Genomic DNA, 18,522 nt, shown 5'->3' on the forward strand with positions numbered 1-18,522 from the left:
GGACATCTTCCTCGGCACATCTGGGAGACTGGGGTCCACAGTGAGAGAGTTTTAGAGTGGGCTGGAGGCCAAAGGGCAGGAGGAGGGGACAGACAGGATAGAGGCCCTTCAAGAATGGGGAGAGATGTTGGGTGTGAAAACAAGGACAACTCCAAAGTGTTGAGCCTAGAAAAAGGGTACAGCATAGGAGGGTACGAGGCAGCTCCTGCAGACCACAGGAGAGCTATGGTGCCTGGGCAGCCAGGGGACGTGGCTTCTCATCCCAGCATGGGCAGTAATGCCGCCTGGCACCGGGCGGGCACTCACTAAGTATTTGTCAAATGAATGGATGAACGAGTTGTTTTGGGCAAGTTGTATGATCCTGCTCTATGATATCTGGGTAGCATTTTTTGTGTGTAAAATGAAGGGACTGGGCTAGAATGTGTAAAACAAAATAGAATGAAGTCTCCTGGAGGGGGTAGGCATTCCTCTCCCTATCCCCAGGACCTTTATGAGTACCCCAAAACAGTGGTTCTAACCCTGGCTGTAAGTTAGATTAACTGAGGCCTCATATGAGACCACTAAATTCAGAGTCTCTGGAGATGAGGCCCAGGTGACTCCGATGTGCAGCTGGTTGAGATCCTTGCCCTGGAGCCTCCAGGTACCCAGTTTGAAAACCACTGGGCTAGGTGAGGGCCAGAATCCCTTCCAGGCCTAGGCCCTTGGACTGAGACTTGTGGTTGGTGACAGGCCTCTCTTTTCATGTCCCATCTCCCATCCCCCAAACCAAAAAACTGATAGCCAGGGGACTGAACACCAAGGTTTCTCAACCACGCACTATTGACATTTCGGACAGGATCATTCTTTGTTGTAGAGGACTCTGCTGTGCATTTTAGGATGTTGATCAGCATCCCTGGTCTCTACCCACTAGATGCCAGTAGCATATTCCCCAGTCAAAGCCACCAAAAATGTCTCCAGATGTTGCCAAATGTCTCTTGCGGTGCAACCACCCCCCACCCTGCTATACGGATGCCCTCCCTAGCTGCAGACAGAGGCCAGGCAGCAGTAGAGGCAATTTGACAGCAGGTTTAGTTGGGCCTGGCAGGAGGGAGACCTCTGCGGGAGGCTGAGGTTGCACAATGGGGTGATAGCATGCCAGCAGACTGACTGATGTGGTCTCACTGTAGAGGGAGGGAGTTTTCCAGAACACTCATTCCCGGATTCCCAGTCAGTCATACAGGGCCAAGAGTAGCTTCTGGGCCAGACAGCCCCCACTTCACTTCCCAGGAACAGGCAGAAGGGGGTGTGGGAATGGTGGTGTGTGTGGAGGGGATTCTTTCCTTCTGTAGATATTTCCTGGCATCGGATTGCCCCTATCTGATTGGTTGAGGGCTTGGAGGGTAGGAACTTTACAGTTGCGGGTGCCTGGGTCCCCGGAGGCTGTCTGACACTAGGATCATGGGGATATCTGGGTTTTAGGGTCTGGAAGACTAAAGCTTTAGGGCTGGAACTGAGGGGCTGGCTGGTTCCCTGCCCCACCTCCCCCCAGGAAGTGGAAGTTGTGGGTACATGCTCCTTAGAACTGGAGGCTGGGAGGCTGTCAGCATCTTCACAAGTTACTTTTTGCTTTGAGATGGCTGGACCTGAGGGAAGACAAGATGGGAGGCTTGGGAAGGGAAGGGAATGGAAGGGAGTTGGGAAGGAAGGGAAGGGAGTTGGGAGGGAAGGAGGAAGGATAGGTGATGGAAAGCACTGGGCTGGTTGGAGGTGGAGGCGGTGAGGCTGTTTCCTGCCCTGATCCCCCAACTCACTCCACTATGAGGCTCAGAACACCCAGGAGCAGGACAGCTCCGAAGACAGAGAGGACCAGAATCCTGGCTTCCCAAAGATCATGACTTCCTGCAGGGAACCCAGGAGGCAGTGAATGATCCTGGGGACCACACCAGTCAACGTTGGGGAAGCCTAAGAGCTCAGAGATCTGAGTGGGGTGAGGCAGGGGTGGGGAGTAAGGACCTGGAAAACAGCGCTTTCGGGGCCAACAGTACACCTCCGAGCCCTCACAGGTGGAGCAGTTGTACAGGGTGGTGCTGCCCCCTGCAGGAGACGGCAGGACCAGAGCTGGGGAGGGGAAGCGCCAGCTCCACCCTTCCAGAGGATCCCACTTCCTCCCTGTTAACTGCCAGGCTCTTCTTAGGTACCCCGGAGGCCCCTTGTCTTCACTACCCCTCTCCTTTTCTACTCACGGCAGGCGGGGGCACAGAGAGCTGAAATGAGACAAGGAGGGGTGGGGGTAAATGAGTCGCTCAGCCACACACCCCTTTGCCTGCGTTCATAGGCACCCCTTACCCCTACCCGCATCAGTACCTTCCCTGGTGTACTCAGGGAGCTTGGTCTTTTGAAGCCATTGCCAATAGGAAGGGAGTGAGGAGAGAGACGCTTTGATCTCTGAGGAGGCAGAGAGCAGCTATATTGCCCAGGGCCTCAACAGGGCCAGGTCACCTCCACCCCTTAGCCCAGCACCTCCCCATCACGCCCTCCTGTCTCCACCTGCTCTCCACCCTTCCCTGCCTCCCCAGCCCCTTCCTCCCATCCCCCTCCTTGGTGCCCATCCAAGGCCCTAGGTCACGCCTACCCCCTTGACCTCACCCATGACCCTCAGGACTCTGTGAGTCTTCTCTGCGACTTTGTTCATGGACACCTCATCTGTGGAGATGAGCAAGGACCAGCGATTTCCTCATCAGCCCAGAAGGAGGTTCTGGGGTCTTTCCTGACTTTCCTGGGGACTGAAGCTCTCCCAGAGGGAAAGGCCAGCGTGTGCAGAGAGGGCTGAGGCGACAGCTGAGGGGCACAGTCGGGAAACCACCTGCTGCCCCTCTTGGGACGTGGGGGTGACTGTGGCTGGGCCTGTCCCTGGATGTCTGGTCTTACCTAAGGCAAAGGCCGAGAAGTTCCAGGAGGCCTCACAGTCCCTCCACTGGGCCTCCATCTGGCTGCAGAGCAGAGCCAGGCGGCCTGACAAATCTCGGTCTGGGAGGCGGCAGAAGACACAGGCCTGGGCGGCTGCCAGGAAAACCCCACCTAGTGCCAGCATCCACATGAGGCCCACTGTGGGTAGTGAAAGGAGGCTGGCCCCACCTAGGCTGGGAGGGCCTTGGAATGCTCTGTGATCCTGGTTCCAGCCCTTTGCCTGGAGGTTCTAGAGTGTTCCAGAACAGTTCACTGCTCCATCCCTGGCTGGGGTAAACATGGGGTCCAGGGAACTAGAGATTAGAAGACACTCTAGTGGGAGATAGGTGGAGAAAGCAGAGCGTCTGCTGCACGGAGGACAGCACCCCCAATCTGGCCCTCAGCAGCCTTTACAAGTCTGTGGTTCCAAAAGCAATTTTATTTTTCTTCTTGTAAATCACGGCCAGTGATAAATGAGTGACTCCCCCAGTGAAGAAGTTCTGTGTGAGTATCCCATCCCCTCAGGGACCCAGAAATCCCAGCCCTTCCCATATTCTCCCTCAAACTCTTCCCTTCATCTCCTCTGTGTCTTGGGCAGCCTTGGGCCTTCCCCAGCTATCTCCTAGCAACAGGCCCATGGTTGCCTTAGCAACCAAGAGTCCTATATAGGCCTCTCCAGGCCCAGCTAAGCCCAGGGACTCCTCTTACTTCTCACCAACAAGATCCTAGTGACTCAAACCCCAACAGACACCTCCTGCCTGCGTGGTGATGTGAACGCAGATGCGTGCACACACACACCCTTTGTGATTAAACTAATTCTCAATCTACTCACACCCATACCAGACACACCCAGTGCCAAACAGTTGCTGGGCAACCCCAAACAGGCCAGGACACACAGAGATCACAGAAAGACCAGCACACAGATGCTGTCTCCAGCAACACAGATGGGAGCCCAGATGTCAGGGACCCACACATCAGTCAGACACACTGGCTGACACACACACACAGGAAGGAAGTAAGGCAGGACCCAAGAAGATGCCTCCCTCTTTCCCATGGCCAGCCCCACCATCAATATGAGATCCTTTAAAACACTTGGCTCTCCAGAGGGATGCTCTAGCCCCATAGTTAATGGGGATTCTCCTAGCTCCCTTATGCCAGCCTAGGGTGGGGTGTAGCCTTTCTGTCTCCCTTAGTACGTGGCTTGGGACACAGCAAAGAATCTCCCTTTCCATGTTGCAGAGTGTTCCGGCCTCTCATTGGTCAGTCCAGACCAGGCCACCCAGCTCCAGGAGGAGAAGCCACGTCCAGGAGACCACATTAGAGTAATGCAAAGTCCCTTTTTCTCCCAGACCTCAGTGTCCCTCCAGGGTTCTGCTACCTTCCCAGACCCCTGAATAATGAGCTCCCACCAAAGAAACACTGGAGGTCCCCAGCCTCAGGAGACAAGTCACGGAAACCTTTCCCACCCCTCCCAGGAAAAGCAGCAGTCCAGAGCCTCTGGACCACTTGTGAGCCCTCAGTGGACTCGGGTTTGGGAATTCCTGCCCCCAACTGGGCTCCAGTCAGGTGCAGTGGGACCCCTGACTCTCACAGCTTCCAAAGCAGAACTAGAAAGAGGCTTCAGGGGAGCCTTCATCCCCCTTTCTGCCCACTCCCCCCGCCCCAAGTCAAACTGAGGGCAGCACTTTCAGTCCTCAGTGCCGGACAAAGCGCAGAGATCGGGAGTTGAGCAGGTCTTCAGGGTCAGGGAAGACGGAGTCTAGACGGAAGCCGTGTTCCAGAGCCACCCGCAGCACCTCCTCCAGGAAGGCCGGCGTGCCCACCACCTCTCGTCGTTCTCCTGGCCCCCCAGTCCACAGTGGCTGCAGCCCCAGTCTCCTGTACTCTACTTCGGGGAGTTCCGCGGGGCGGGGGGCCCACTCCAGATGAAAGTGTGGGCCTCCCTCTGCCCTGTCCTCATTGGCCACACCAAATCGGGCTCGCATGGCACCCAGACATTCAGGGTCAGTGCAGAAGAGGTTGGCTCTGAAGGTGTCCACCTGGACAGAGCTCAGCTCATAGTGGTGTGGACCCCGGCGGGCAGAGAAGTGCACCTGGCGGGGGCTGGCATCTACATCTGCGTGGAGCAGGGCAGCTGTGGGTGCAGGGGCCCCCCGAGAGGCCTCCAGTTCCCGCAGGGCATCCAGGAGGGGCCGGATCTGGTAGAAGTCGGCCTCTGCCCTGAGAAGTGCTGTCTCCCCATATCCGCGGGGCAGGTCCAGGCGGCCCAGCCGCAGGAAATTGAGGATGTGCCGGAAGGCCTTGCCATCTCGGTCGATGAAGTAGTGGCCACCTCCCTGGGTATTGAGGTTGGGGGGTATGGGGGTGCCCGCCCTAAACATGGCCCCCAGCATGGAGTCTGGGAAACGAGTCAGAGTCTCCAAAGTGGTGGAATATAGCGTGCCCCCCACATTCAGGGTCACGGGGCCCCCAAAGGAGGGGGTCGAAGAGGGCACAGGAGGAGGGGAAATTTTGGGGAGTATTGGAGACACCGAAAGAGAAGAAAAGGCAGAACTTCCTGGGTATGTGCAGAATTGGGTCGTAAGATTCAGACTCCCTGTGTTGGAGGCACAGGTTGGAGAACAAGGCAGCAAGATTTGGGGCTCACCCCAGCTACCTTGGTAGTGGGGGATGGTTTCCGGGCACAGAAACGCCCGAAAGGTTGAGAGAACCGATGAAAAGAGCAGAGGGTAGCCAGAAGGGAAGGAAGGGAGATTTCGGTCCAGACGCATCCGATTCCGGTGGTCAGCGATTCCTTTCTGTGGTCCTCAGACAGCGGGTTTCCGGAATTCAACCAGTAGGTGACGGTGGCGAGCACAAGGCCGACTCTTTGAAGGGTCCAGCTTCTGAGTTCCCAGGCAGATCTCTGTCGCCGGGGGCAAGTCCACGCAGGGCTCCGGGGGCCAGTCAGAGGCCTGGCCTGGCCTGGCTCCGGCACGGGTCCCAGGATATGGAGACAGGGCTGACTGGAGCTGATGGCGGAGGTGCCTCTGTATCGGCTGGGTAACGACAATGCCCGCTGAGTCCGAACTGGGAGTGTCAGAGGACTCTGCTGGAAGTAGCCGAGAGTCTCGGGACCCGGGCGTCGCCGCCTTCCCCGGTGTCGTCGCAGCAGCTGAAGTCCTCTCCGCCCCCAGGAAGTGGCCTCAGGGCAGTGGCCGGGGTCCCTTTAAGAGGCAGCCCCGCCCCCTTGGCGCCCCGCCCCCCGCCCCCGCGGGGCTCGCGCTGCTCGGGTGGAGGTGGGATCCGAGCGCGGCGAACCGGAGAGACGGGGCGGACAGGCTGGACTGGCGGACGCAAGCGGGGGTGGGTCCGGAGGGTGACTCAGGCGCGTCGCTACGGATGTGGCCGCGACAGCCCCGCCAGCCCCCAGGTGTGCCCGATCGCACGTCTGCAACTCGGCGAGGGCCCGAGTCTAACCTCGAGTCTCCAGCCTCTCCCGGAGTGCACTTTTCTCCACTCGGGAAACCGAGGCCCGGCCGTCCGGAATTGGGAACCAGTTCGCTTCCCTAGGGAATTCCCGAGGGGGTGGGTGCTGAGCCGCCGCATTCCGGGGATGCCTCGGGGCCGGGGTGGCCAGAGCAGCCTCGCCATTCCGGCGCGACGCCAGCCCCCACCAAGGAAAGGCCGGCCCCCAGCCCACGCGAGCGGCCTCTCCCCGGCCGGCCGCGTCTGGCCACGTCGCCTGAGCCGAGAGCCCCGCCCCGGGGCCGCCAGGTGCTAGGGCTGAGGCCCGAGCTGCCACTTCACTCCCTGGGAGTCGCCAACTCCCAAGCGCTCCCGCACCCCGGACCCGCGGCGCCCAACACCTTGCCGGCCCGAAGGTGGCGCCCAATAAATGAACTCTGAAGCAGGGAGCAAAGCACGAAGGCTTTAATGGCGAAGGGCCGGGCGGTGGGGAGGGGGGGGCTGGGGGTGTGGACCCGCGAAGGCCTGGGATCACAGCGTGTGGAGGTCGTGACTACGCCGGCTCAGCTTCTCCGGGTCGTCCGACGCCATGAGGGAGAAGTCGCGGAAGATGTCGAGATACGTCTCGTCCCCTGAGGGGAGGGAGGAAGGGCTGGGAGGCTGGAGGACCGGGCCCTAGCGCGGAAGAGCATGGTGGGGACTGCGCAGCTGGCCTGCTAAGGGCGCGCGCTTCCCGCGTGGGTGGAGGGCACATCTGCGCTGTCAGGGCAGCGCCCTCGCCTATTCTTTGCTCTGTTCCTGGATTCGCGTCGGATGCGCCCAATACACGTTTGTTGAATAAACAATGAGATTAATCAAGCTGGGCACTAGGGGAACGGGTCGTCAGGGGCCAGACGCCCAGAATTACAATGTTGGGCCGGGGGCGGAGAGTACTTTACCTGCCTGACCCTGGGCCGCTTCGGCCTCTCTCATCTTTGCCAATCGTAGTCTGAAGGGGAAGGAATTAAGGAATGAATGACATTCTCTTCACTCCCCCCACCCCAACTTCCCAAACTTTGAGTGGGTTGTTTTATTCATGTTTCCCCAGGGTCGCGCTCAAAAGATGCTTTACAACAATGATGCCTCTCACCACGAACTCACCATCCTCGGACCTCCCCGCCCCCCTTCTTACTCCACGCCCCAATCAACACTCAGAGCATTCTTTTCCTCTCCGGGTCCAGGAGCTGGCCCCGCCCCTCCCCGCGCCCCGCCTGGCACGTTCGGGTCTCGGCGTGAGCCCCGCCCCAAGTGGATAGTGCGAGCGCGAGCCCCGCCCCTTGAGGCATCCTCACAGGGTGACGATGTCAGCGTTGGCTGCTTCCATGGCGATGGTGAGAGGGTCCCTGCCTTCAGAGTCCCGAGCTCCCAGATCGGCCCCCCGTTTCAGGAACAAGCAGGCCAGCCTGGAGAGGATAGTCAGGTTCAGCCGGCCTCTCACGCCGTCCGGAGCCTTCCTCCCCAAGGTCATCATCCCCGCCGCCCCTACCCCGTGTGGCCAAGAATGGTTGCGTGGTGGAGCGGGCCCCGGCCGTGGTTGTCCGCTTGGTTCACGTTCGCCCCGTTCTGGAGGAGAAACTCACAGGCCAGAAGAGAATTCTACATAGAGAGGTTAGGAATGGGGAGAGAGGGTGGCATCTTTAGAGGCAGATTTAAAGATATTTTAGAGTGGGGTCAGTTCAGAAGGTGGGGCATGGGCATCAGGACTGTAGGGGTACAGCTAAGTGTCAGGCCCTGGCCTACCTCTTTACATGTATTCATACACTGAATCCATAGTACAACCTAATGAGATATGTTATCCCTGTTTTACAGATGAGGAAACTGAGGCACAGAGAGGGTCATAACTTGTTCCTGTAAGTGGTGAGAGCCTGGATTCAAACGTAGGTTGTCTGCCTCGAAACTGCACACTCTTAGCAACCAGTCTCTATTGGTTATCACTCCCTATGGGGTGGGGCTCCCAGGGAGCAGGTGGGGGTGGAGGGAGAGGTAAGAGCTGGGCCAGAGTCAGAGCAGAGGTCGAAGAGAAGGAGCCTTAGGGTGGGGTGCGGAGGTTGACAACTCTCACAGCAGCTGTGGCCTGGATCAGAGGCGTGGCATTCTCCTGACCCCCGTTGACCCAGTTGACATCGGCTCCATGGGCAAGGGCATCAGCCATGGTGGGAAGAGATGGAGGATGCCCAGCAGCTCGAAACAGCAGGGCCCCCGGGTGCAGGCTGCCCAGGTCATCAGAGGGGGGTTCTGTTAGAGGGAATCAGCTGTGAGTCTGGGAAGAAACCCTCAGCACAGTGCCCTGATGCTGTAATGGGATAGGTCACTTCTCAATTGTGGGGAGGCCTTCAGGACTCTGGGGACTGTGGTGGGAGGTGGAGCTGTGTGTGTGTGTTTGTGTGTGGCCCCTAGGGTGTGGAGGGAAACACCATCATTCACCTCTTCCTGTCCAACCATCCTGACCAGCTGGGATGTCACAGGTGAGCTGACTCACTGATGCTCAGCCCCAGCTCTCTTGGCTCCCTCTCAAACTCACACTCTCCTTCACAGGCCTTTGGAAACCCTAGCTCATTCTCACTATGGACTTTTCTCATGTTGTTGACACCCTTACATAGCCCTCCCTGCCTACTCCCAGACCTATGCTCCTTCTCCTTCTTCACTGTAACCCCCAAAACTCTTGCCTTGTAAAACCAGTGCCAGTTTTCCTCCAGCATTCTCAAGGGGAAGGCCTGGGCCTCATACTCTGTGCCTCCCCACCAGGCCTGACACAGTGCTGAGCACACAGCAGGCACTCAATGAATGCCCAACCAACGCCATACCTGGCTTGGATCTGAAGCTCCCTGGCTGGGGCCTGATGGAAGGCTTTGGGGGCACAGGAGGCTGCCCCCTGGGGGGCCCCCGGCCTCCTCTTCGCCCTCGAATCTCAGGAAGCTTGGTCAGGAACTTCTTCTCCACGTATTTGGCATGAATCCAGGCCTCCTTCTCCTGCCTAGGGGGGTCGGGGGAAAGAAGGGGACGGTCTTCCCTCTTCCCATCCTAGACCCTCCTCCCTTCCCAAAAGGAGGGCAGCCCCAACCTCACCGGGAGCAGGTGGGCCCTGGCTTCTTCACTGCCATGGCCTCCACACGGGCCTCATAGATCTGGTTGATGACTACATTTCCCAGCTCACACATAAGCTTCGGACGGCCCAGGCAGAGGCGGAGGCAGACAAGTAGGGTGGGGGTGAGTCTCTGAGTCCTCAGAGCTCTGCAGCCTTGTACTGACCCTGCCCCCACCCCCCACCCCCTTCACCATATCCCAAGTCACCTTCACTAGTTCTGGCTCCCACGAGTCGAGGGTCAGAGACCGGACTTTGGAGAAATGAACTCCAAGGCTCCTAGAGGGCCAGAGTGGGAGTCAGGTCCTCTGTGGGGCAGCAGCTGGGGCAGCTGCTGCTGCTCCTGAAAAGACTTGGAGGCAAGGCCGTGCATGAGGGGCTGTGCAGAGGCGTGGGGCCAGGAGGCCTGTGTAGCCTTGACCTGCATTGGGCAGGATCCTGCGTGTTCACCCTTCCCTCTTCTCCCTTCTTCCCCCACATTTCATTTTAAGGGCCTCTCTAGCCACCTCCCTTCTCCCATGGCACTCTGGCCTGGACAACTCTTTCCATGCCACTCCCCTTCCCCCTTCCACCAGACTGACTCGGGGTGAGGGCCTATAGACTTGCTAAGGCCTCATGACCTCTCTCTGCTCTTTGTTGGCTCCCCCACTCTCAGCAGCCCTGACCCCACACCTCTTTCAGTCAAGCCAATAAACTCCTTTTGGTGTCCCCCAACCTTGGCCAGACCAGGACACTGAGTGGTCCAGTCATGGCCAGGATCTAAGAGAGGAAGCCAGGGCAGGGTGGGAAGGGAGGAGCCCATGTGATGGGCTCTATCTTGCCCCCTCACACACTGCAGCCAGAAGGAGTGGGGCCCATGCTTGGGGCCTTAGGGAATGACCTGTGGATGCCGGAGCACTGAATGCACAGGGTGACACCAAGGTTGATGCTGGCCCACTCGGGAGCTGGCTCCCGGCAGTCGCAGCACTGGGCATTGCCGTCCACACTCTGCACCTGGGCTGCCACATGCCCACCTCCGCCAGGCTCCCGTCCCCTGGTTGTCCCACCACAGCCCAGGGTGGCAGCAGAGCCCATGGCCAGGTGTCCTGAGCCCTGGGGGAGACAGGGGAAGAAAGAGAGGCCATGGGGCCAAGGGGAAGGGATGCCTCATCTCCCTGGGCAGCCTGGCCCTGCATCCCCATGTTAAGGTACCTGGCCTGGACCCCGGGGGCTGTCATCAAGGCGTGCCTGGCTGAAGGCTGTGGCGATGCTGCTCTGCACAGCACTAATCCACAGCTGCAGGAGGCGCTCTGAGTCAGCCTGCAGGAGGCAGGACCTGAGCAGGAAGCGGGACAGAGAGTGGGGAGGGGTCTGAGGCCTGGGAAGCCATGGGGCAGGATAGGTAGGTTGACATTCAGCTAGTACTCAACTGTACCAGTCATACTGAAATACTTCCATACCAACTGGTAATATCTTTCTAAATATTCCCAATCACCCTATAACCTACCCTCAGAACCTCCCCCCCCCCCCGCCCAGACTGCCCTACAATCCAGCCAGCAAAGGGTTAAGACTACATGGGGGGCTCCAAGACCCTGCTCCAGGAGGCCTTTGTGATTGGCCTGCCTTTCCAGTTGGTAAAGACTGAGATATATTAGAGCATCACCCGTGGGGCTGGATGGCACTCACTTGCTGGGGGACACCACCTCAAAGCAAAACCGCCTTTCAGAGTCAGGGCAGAGCTTCACTGTGCAGAGACGGAGGTCGTCTACCACCACAGTCACAGGGTCCTGGCAGGAAAGGTGATAAGGGGGCAGACGTCCAGCCAGCTGCAGAAAGGGCTGAGTCTCCCTGGGCCCAGGCGTCCAGGACCCGGGCTTACCCACCTTGTACTTCTTCTGATAAACCAGCTGGTTGCTCTGAATAGTGAACCAGCGTCTGGAGGAGGTAGAGATAGAGTTATGGACATGCGCAGCACTGGGATGAGGCTCGGGACAGGGACAGCAGAGAGGCTGTGCCCTTTGCCCCATACGGATCTTGCTGAGAGGAGACCTGGGCTGACTGTCCCATGAGATGTCCCAGAGGAGGGAGGACAGTTGCACAGACCAGGACATCTAAGGAGTACTGTTAACATCTTGGCCAACCCAGATTTGATACATTTATGGAGACAACTTTCCAGCAGATGGCAGTAAAATGCTTTTTCTAATAAAATAAGTCTATTGCTAAATTTGTGACAGATGCAAGTATCTTGGGGAAGGGGCTTCATTTTCTAATTTGCACAAAGATCCCATATGAGCAGTGGCCCTGGATGGAGAAGGAGTTGAACCAGAGCAGATCACCACCCTGCTCCGTACCCTGCAATGGCTCCCCATTTCCCTCAGAGTACAGCCTAAATCCCTGCACAACCGGCAAGGCCCTATCATGATTCACACCTCCAGGAGCTCCAACTTCATCTCCTACCACTTCCTCCTCCCTCCCTTTGTCCACACCCATGGCCTCCTCTCTGTTCCTCCAACACTTCAAGTTTTTCAGGGCCTTGGCACTGGCTCCTCCTTCTGTCTAGAACATTATTCCCCCAGATATCCTTCAAGTCTTCACTCAGAAGTCACCTTCTCATGAGGCCTACCCTGACCATCCTATTTCAAATTGCCACCCCTCCCCAGCTCACCACATCCCTTGCTTCATTATTTTTCTCCTATGGCACTCTTACCTTCTAACATAACATATAATTTACCTAATTATTATGTTAATTGTCTGTCTTTGCCAATGGAATGTAAACTCTCTGAAGGCAGGGAGTTTTGTTTGTGTTTCTTGCTGTGCTTAGCGCACTAAAACCACTCAAAAAATATTTAATCAGATGGGTTTGGCTGACTGGGGCATCATCGCCTCACCTGCTCCAGGTCTTAAATGCATTGCTGGCCCGTTTGAAGAGATGACCTTCCATGACCAGGCCACCAGGCCCCTCCTTTAGGCTTGGCTCCGGCTCCTCCCCACCCAGCTCCTGGGGGCAGAAGAGGGTCAAAGGGCAACTGAAGTGGGCAGAGACCAAGGCCCCAAGGCCATCTGCCTCCTGCCTGCAGTCACAGCCCTCACCTTCTGTTTCAGCAGCACGTGTCTCTGCTCCATGTCCCTCTTCTCTCGAGCTGAATTCAAGACGAGCTGGTGCAACTGGGCATAGGAGGGGCATCTCAGATGTTCCCGGGCTCCCTCAACTAGGCCAGGAGAGTCATCTCAGAGCCCCTGCCCTCCCTCCACCATCTGCCTGCTCCTTGGGGCCCTACCTGGCCACCTAGCTCCTTGCGATACTGGGCCAGCCGACTCAGCTCCTCATGGCCCTGCTGGAAATAAGTAGCCTGGGCCTCCACCAAACGCAGCACCTGGGGGACAAGATGGGCAGGGGGCAGAGCTGAGGAAGGACACCTCTTTCCCTCTTCCCTCCTGCTCTCCATCCGCAGGCTCCTCCCCACCTTGCCCTCACCACCACTGCAACTCACAAACTCCATGATGTCAAACTTCCTCTTGTCCTCAATCACATTAATCTGAGGGACCAAAAAGACCTCAGGTCAGTCTTGAAAACAGCGCCCCCTCCCACTGCACACTGGGGGCCCTCTGGCCTCGAGGTGACTGAGGCCCTCGTACCCCAGGAGGACAGGTGGGGCAGGCACCTGCAGAGCATAATCCAGTGCCCGTCCCCGGTAGCCAGCTCGAGCAGTCTTCAAAGCAGCTCCTGCCTCTTCTGCCTCCTGGGTCCTGCGCCGGGGGACCTCTGCATTGTGGGTAAGAGCAGCCTCCAGGCTCTCGGCCCCCCGCCAGAAATCCCGGCGAGCCTCTCGGAAACCCCGGAGTCCTCTGAGGGTGGGAGGATAACACAGAATCACAGGTACACCCACCTGCCCCCAGCAGAGAAGGCCCTCTCAGCCTTTCAGTGGCCTGTGTAATAGCACCTCCAAGGGGATCCTTGGGAAGGGCGATAGCTGTCAGGCCACCAGAAACACCCCCCACCACCACACCAAGTCTCACAACTCCTTCGTTCAAGGAGGCCCCTATGGTAATGGGAAGAGGGCTGGAGGGTTGGTTTCCCTCCCTACTCACTCCTTGACCAGGGTCTGGATTTGCTGCTGCAGTGTGTGCTGGGTGGCATCTAGAAGCTCCTGAGGGGAAGCAGAAATTGGCAGGTGGGGGTAAGGACCACAGACAACCTTGCTTCCCCCACCAGCCCTACCTACCCCCACTCACCGCGTGGCTGTCCAGCTTGTGGCGCAGGCTCTCAGTGAATTTGTCCAGACACTCCTAGGCAGGAAGAGCAGAAAAAGAGTACCAGGCATGGGGCGGTAGGGCCCTCCCATCTCTAGATCCAGTCTGCTATAGCTGTCTTAGATGGCAGCCCCAGCCCGGCTCTGGCCCCCTCCCACTGCAGACCCCAAGCCAACCCTCCCCTTCCACAGGATCTCTCCACATCCCAGGCCCCATCCCACCATGGTTTGGGCCCTCCACCTACCGCCATCATGGGCTCTGGTGGACCCAGGCGGGCCAGATCACAAATGCCAACAATGAAGGCACGGCCAGCGGCAAGGTAATGGCGCCCACTCTCCAGCAGGCCATTACCCAGCTTGAGGAGCTAGGAAGCATCAGGGCAACAGGGAGTTGTGCCGTGTGCCACCAGACCCGGTGGACCCCCACTTCTGCCCTCTTCCTCTCCCCTTCCCTAGGGCTGTGCCCTCCTTCTCAACCTTGCCTACCGTTCTCTGCAGCCCAGTCCAGCTCTCCCAGTTTCTAACACACACCTGGTGCTTTCTCATCTCTGCTTCTTTGCTCCCACTGCTCTATGCCCGGAACAAAATTCCTCCCAGCCTGTCACCAAAGCCAGTGTCAGCTTCACCTCCAAATGTCTTTCTCTGTCCACTCCCATGCATCTCTCCCTGCCCTGCCCTGATTCTTGCATGTAGAGCTCCCCAGAAACTCCATCCTCATGCACTGTCTGGCTCACAGGATGAATGCTCTACCTGGCTGTTATTAAATTCTATAGTATTTACTGTCTCGAGTCATCCCACTCTGAGCTCACTGAACATTCTCTCATAAATATTAATTAGTTACCAAAGCCACAGGGAAGGGCAAAGATGGCATGCTAGGGTGCTCCTAGGGCCCGTTCTGTCTGCCCCCCCAACTGACAAATAAGGAGGCTTAATAAACAAGGGGACAAGTGACTTGCCCAAGGAGGGTGTCTCTGGGAGAGCCAGGTGGCTGCGTCAGAAGCCAAAGTGAGGTCTCCTGACCCCACCAGCCCTTGTTACCTGCAAGAACTGCATTGCCCCTGAGGTGACACCACTTGGCTCTGGCCTGAGTCACCACATCTAGGATGGAGCAAATATCTGTGGAGCCCTTCAGCTCAGCCCAGGGGACAGGAGACTACCAGGGAGGTTCTGTGAGGAAACCCTGGGCAGCAGAAGCTCAGAAAGCTTGGGCCACACAGGTGCTCAGTGAACTTTTGTTGAACTGAAGAACACTTTCTAGGGCAAGTGAAAGCTTCAGGGAAATACAGCTTGACTTGAGGGTGGCTGGCAGGGTCAGTAATGGTCAGAAAACTGACCACAACCAAGCCTTATCAGACGTCACCATGGGGTGTCTGTGACCAGGGACAAGGACCCAGATGCTCACAACTCCGCTGTGTGGGGCTGGGGGACCGAGTGTCCAGTTTTTTCTTCATCCACCACACCCTCCCCATATATCCAAATAAGGAACTTTCATGAGACTGAACTAGTGAGAAACTGGTACATCCATACAATAGAATAGTACTCAGCAATGCAAAGGAATGAACTATTCATACATGAACTACTGACACTCTTTATATGCAACAAATTGAATCAACTTCAAGGGCATTATTCTGAGTGGAAAAAAAAGAGCCAATCTTGAAAGGTCACATACTGTATGAATTCACTTATGTAACATTCTAGAAATGACAAAAGTCTAGAGATGGAGAACAGAGGAGTAGTTGTCATGGATTTGAGAAGGAGGAGGGGAGGGCATCATTATAAAGGGTAGCACAAAAGAGTTCCTTTGTGGTGATAGGAGTTTCATATCTTTTTTGTGTGTGTGTGTGTGTGAGGAAGATCAGCCCTGAGCTAACATCCATGCTAATCCTCCTCTTTTTGCTGAGGAAGACCGGCTCTGAGCTAACATCTATTGCCAATCCTCCTCCTTTTTTTTTCCCCCAAAGCCCCAGTAGATAGTTGTATGTCATAGTTGGACATCCTTCTAGTTGCTGTATGTGGGACGTGGCCTCAGCATGGCCGGAGAAGCGGTGCGACAGTGCACGCCCGGGATCCGAACCCGGGCCACAGGAGTGGAGCACGCGCACTTAACCGCTAAGCCACGGGGCCAGCCCCAGGAGTTTCATATCTTGAATGTGATGCTGGTTATAAGAATCTGTACACGTGGTAAAGCGCCATTGAATTATACACAAAGATTTTTTTTTAAAAAGAGTATATGTGGGCCGGCCTGGTGGTGTAGCAGTTAAGTTCACGTGCTCCGCTTTGGCGGCCTGGGGTTCACAGGTTTGGATCCTGGGCATGGACTGACGCACCGCTTGTGAAGCCATCCTGTGGCGGCGTCCCATATAAAGTAGAGGAAAATGGGCATGGATGTTAGCCCAGGGCCAATCTTCCTCAGTAAAAAGAGGAGGATTGGTAGCGGATGTTAGCTCAGGGCTGATCTTCGTCACACACACAGAAAAGTATATGCAAAACAGGTAAAATCCAAGTCAGGTCTGTAGACAGTTCATTGCATTGTGCCAATATCCATTTCCTGGTTTCGGTAATGTACTCTAGTTATATAAAATGCCACCGCTGGGGGAAGCTGGGTGATGGGTACGTGGGACCTCTCTGTACTATTTTTGCAACTTCTTGTGAGTCTATAGTTAACTCAAAAAATTGAATTAAAAAAATATATGTATAAATTGGTCCTCTGCTAACTTTCAGGCTCCAGTATAGGCACTGGGGATTGAGCAAAAACAAAACATAAAAGTCCCTCATGGCACTTACATTCTAGTGGGGAAACACAAAAAAATCATTACAGACACACACTAAGGCGACCCCGGGTGATTCCCACTCTTGCATAATCCCCACCCCTTTAATGCGAGCGAGACCTGTGATTTGTTTCTAACCAACAGAATATGGCAAAGACAATGGGATGGCACTCCCATGATTCAGTTACACCCTGTGGAAAAGGTGATGGATGCTTCTCCTGTGATTACATCCGATATAAACTTATGCCATCTTGCCAGCACCCACAAGAGAGACTCTCCTGCGGGCCTTGAAGAAGCAAGCTGCTATGATGTATACTGCCTACGGACAGGGCCACATGGCAGGGGACTGTGGGTATCCTCTAGGAGATGAGGGCCTCAGTCCCGCAACAGCAAGGAACTGAACTCAGCCAACAATCACAAGAGCTTGGAAGAAAACTCTGAGCCTCAGAGGAGCCTGCAGCCTGTGAGACCCTGAGCAGAGGACCAGCTAAGCTGTGGGTGGTTTCTGACCTACAGAAACTATGATAACAAATGTGTATTGTTTTTAGTCACTAAATTTGCAACTTGATACACAGCAATAGAAAACTAATACAGCAAATAAATATATAACATGTCAGATTGAGGTAAAAGCTATAGAGAAAAATAAAGCTGAGTAAGGGAAATGGGAGTGTGTGTGTGCATGTGTGTGTGTGTGCACGTGCATGCATGTTTTATAGAGAGGCCAGGGAAGGCCTTATTGTCTTGTGTTTAAGTGTTTCACAGTTGGTCCTCCACAGGCCGTCTGCGGGCTCTCTGGAGGTAGAAATAGTCTTGCTCTTCCCAAACACCCAGGGCCCAGCATAATGCAGGGCTCAAGAGTAGTCTACCAATGAGTCTGGTTTTTCAAGATCCCAAGCTCCTTAACAGCACAGAACCACCTTTCTCTTTCTCTGTACCCCCCAAATATTTACCCTGGAACATGGCTAGCATTCAATAATCCCTGGAACTCATTCTTGGTCTCCAACTTTCTCCCTGGCCCCGCCCCTCTCATCTTAATTGGCTCCTGGGTCACCTCTCCATGTCAGGATCACCTTTTCCAGCCGGGTCTCCAATTCTGACACTTCGGCTTCCACCAACTCGATAGAGGCTCTGGGAAAGGAGGGGTGGGGTCACAGGAACAGAGCTTGGGTCCATCTGGTCTGTCAGCCTCAGCAAGGTCAGGGATTGGGGTTAGGGAGTGGAGGTACAGACAGAAAAAGTGGAGGGGTTAAGAAGAGCCACCCACCCACCCTCTTTTGCTCAGCTCACTGCGCAGTGTAGGAGCTGCTGGCCCAGGCCAGAGCAGGAAGGGTAGGAGGGAGGGTGGATGTGGCGAGGGCAGGAAGTTGCTAACCGCCCAGAGCAGGTGCTGGGGGAGGGGCAGGGGTCTGGGTGAGGAGGAGGAGGGAATGCCAGCTCTGGGAGTGCGAGAGGCTGGAGCAGCCCCCTCCACATGCAAGGAGTGGAGAACATCAGAGCACCCAGTTTGATAGCAGAGGTCCTACTCTGGCCCCAAGCTCCATCTTGTCCCTTTGAGACTTACTCCCTGGAAGGACGTCTGGCCTGGGGAAGGTTGTGTGTGAGTGCGTGTGCATGTTGGGGGTTGTCGGACTACTCCCTCCCTGCCCTCCAGACCTGCTCGCACTTACCGGAAGCGAGGTGAGTCCTTAAGACACTCTTCGAAATCCAGCTTTACCGTCATCTCAGCTTGACTGCTCAGGGGCCAGTGGGCCCTGGGGCCCAGCAGGTGGGGATGCAGGTAGAGGCACTCCCTGCCCCAGAAGGGGCGTTGATGAGGAAAGAGAAGGTCCTCTCCTGGGTAGAGCCTGGGGGGGCGCAGATTTTTCCCCAAGGGGAAGGGGTGTCCTAGGAGGAGCTCTCACCCCACACTTCCAGGCAGTGCTGGGAGGGGCAGAGGCGGGGCCTGGGCGGAGGAGAGGGGCCTGAGATCAGAGAAGCCACAGCCACGCCCTCAGGGACTATCTGCTGTCACCTTCCTACTGGGGGCCCTGGT

The 18,522-nt window shown here is 56.4% G+C and overlaps 3 protein-coding genes across 6 annotated transcripts; all 3 read right to left on the reverse strand.

Annotated features, from left to right (window-relative positions):
* Window positions 1-1,177: 1,177 nt before the first annotated feature.
* Window positions 1,178-3,280, reverse strand: TMEM95 (transmembrane protein 95). The gene is given in 7 exon segments (XM_087440520.1): window positions 1,178-1,622; window positions 1,791-1,870; window positions 1,993-2,073; window positions 2,223-2,243; window positions 2,344-2,424; window positions 2,626-2,682; window positions 2,908-3,280. Coding segments are annotated over 7 exon segments (642 nt in total). The 5' UTR covers window positions 3,077-3,280; the 3' UTR covers window positions 1,178-1,469.
* A 66-nt stretch (window positions 3,281-3,346) lies between these two features.
* Window positions 3,347-6,557, reverse strand: KCTD11 (potassium channel tetramerization domain containing 11). Its single transcript, XM_014789577.2, has one exon. The coding sequence runs from the start codon at window positions 5,694-5,696 to the stop codon at window positions 4,620-4,622; it is 1,077 nt and encodes a 358-aa protein (XP_014645063.1). The 5' UTR covers window positions 5,697-6,557; the 3' UTR covers window positions 3,347-4,619.
* A 264-nt stretch (window positions 6,558-6,821) lies between these two features.
* ACAP1 (ArfGAP with coiled-coil, ankyrin repeat and PH domains 1) lies at window positions 6,822-18,408 on the reverse strand. Of its 4 annotated transcripts, XM_004433149.3 has the most exons (22): window positions 18,158-18,408; window positions 17,561-17,618; window positions 13,968-14,087; window positions 13,706-13,759; window positions 13,562-13,620; window positions 13,135-13,318; window positions 12,964-13,008; window positions 12,751-12,846; window positions 12,563-12,637; window positions 12,361-12,470; window positions 11,356-11,407; window positions 11,159-11,259; window positions 10,685-10,808; window positions 10,374-10,585; window positions 9,703-9,772; window positions 9,478-9,572; window positions 9,216-9,385; window positions 8,474-8,646; window positions 7,898-8,007; window positions 7,704-7,814; window positions 7,311-7,360; window positions 6,822-7,004 (listed from the first exon to the last, which is right to left on the reverse strand). In XM_004433149.3, exons 1-22 carry the CDS (start codon window positions 18,208-18,210, stop codon window positions 6,904-6,906), a joined length of 2,223 nt encoding a protein of 740 aa, XP_004433206.1. In that variant the 5' UTR covers window positions 18,211-18,408; the 3' UTR covers window positions 6,822-6,903. The 4 variants fall into 4 exon arrangements, with proteins under 4 accessions (XP_004433206.1, XP_087296640.1, XP_087296642.1 ...); XM_087440514.1 differs by lacking the exon at window positions 13,968-14,087; XM_087440516.1 differs by lacking the exon at window positions 17,561-17,618 and having other exon boundaries at window positions 18,158-18,407.
* Window positions 18,409-18,522: the final 114 nt, after the last annotated feature.

Source organism: Ceratotherium simum, chromosome 16 (genome assembly GCF_057802395.1).
Source record: "Ceratotherium simum simum isolate JZ-2026a chromosome 16, ASM5780239v1, whole genome shotgun sequence".
Taxonomy (NCBI): Eukaryota; Metazoa; Chordata; class Mammalia; order Perissodactyla; family Rhinocerotidae; genus Ceratotherium; species Ceratotherium simum.

Bases quoted from the DNA above. Each gene is read 5' to 3' on its own strand.
- KCTD11 (XM_014789577.2), bottom strand. From the start codon at position 5,696: ATGCGTCTGGACCGAAATCTCCCTTCCTTCCCTTCTGGCTACCCTCTG.
- ACAP1 (XM_004433149.3), bottom strand. From the start codon at position 18,210: ATGACGGTAAAGCTGGATTTCGAAGAGTGTCTTAAGGACTCACCTCGC. The intron at 7,815-7,897 runs GTAGGGGCGGCG...TATCCTCTCCAG, and splicing joins ACCATTCTTGGCCACACGGG to GCTGGCCTGCTTGTTCCTGA. The intron at 7,361-7,703 runs GTGAGGATGCCT...CTTCCCCTTCAG, and splicing joins AACGCTGACATCGTCACCCT to ACTACGATTGGCAAAGATGA.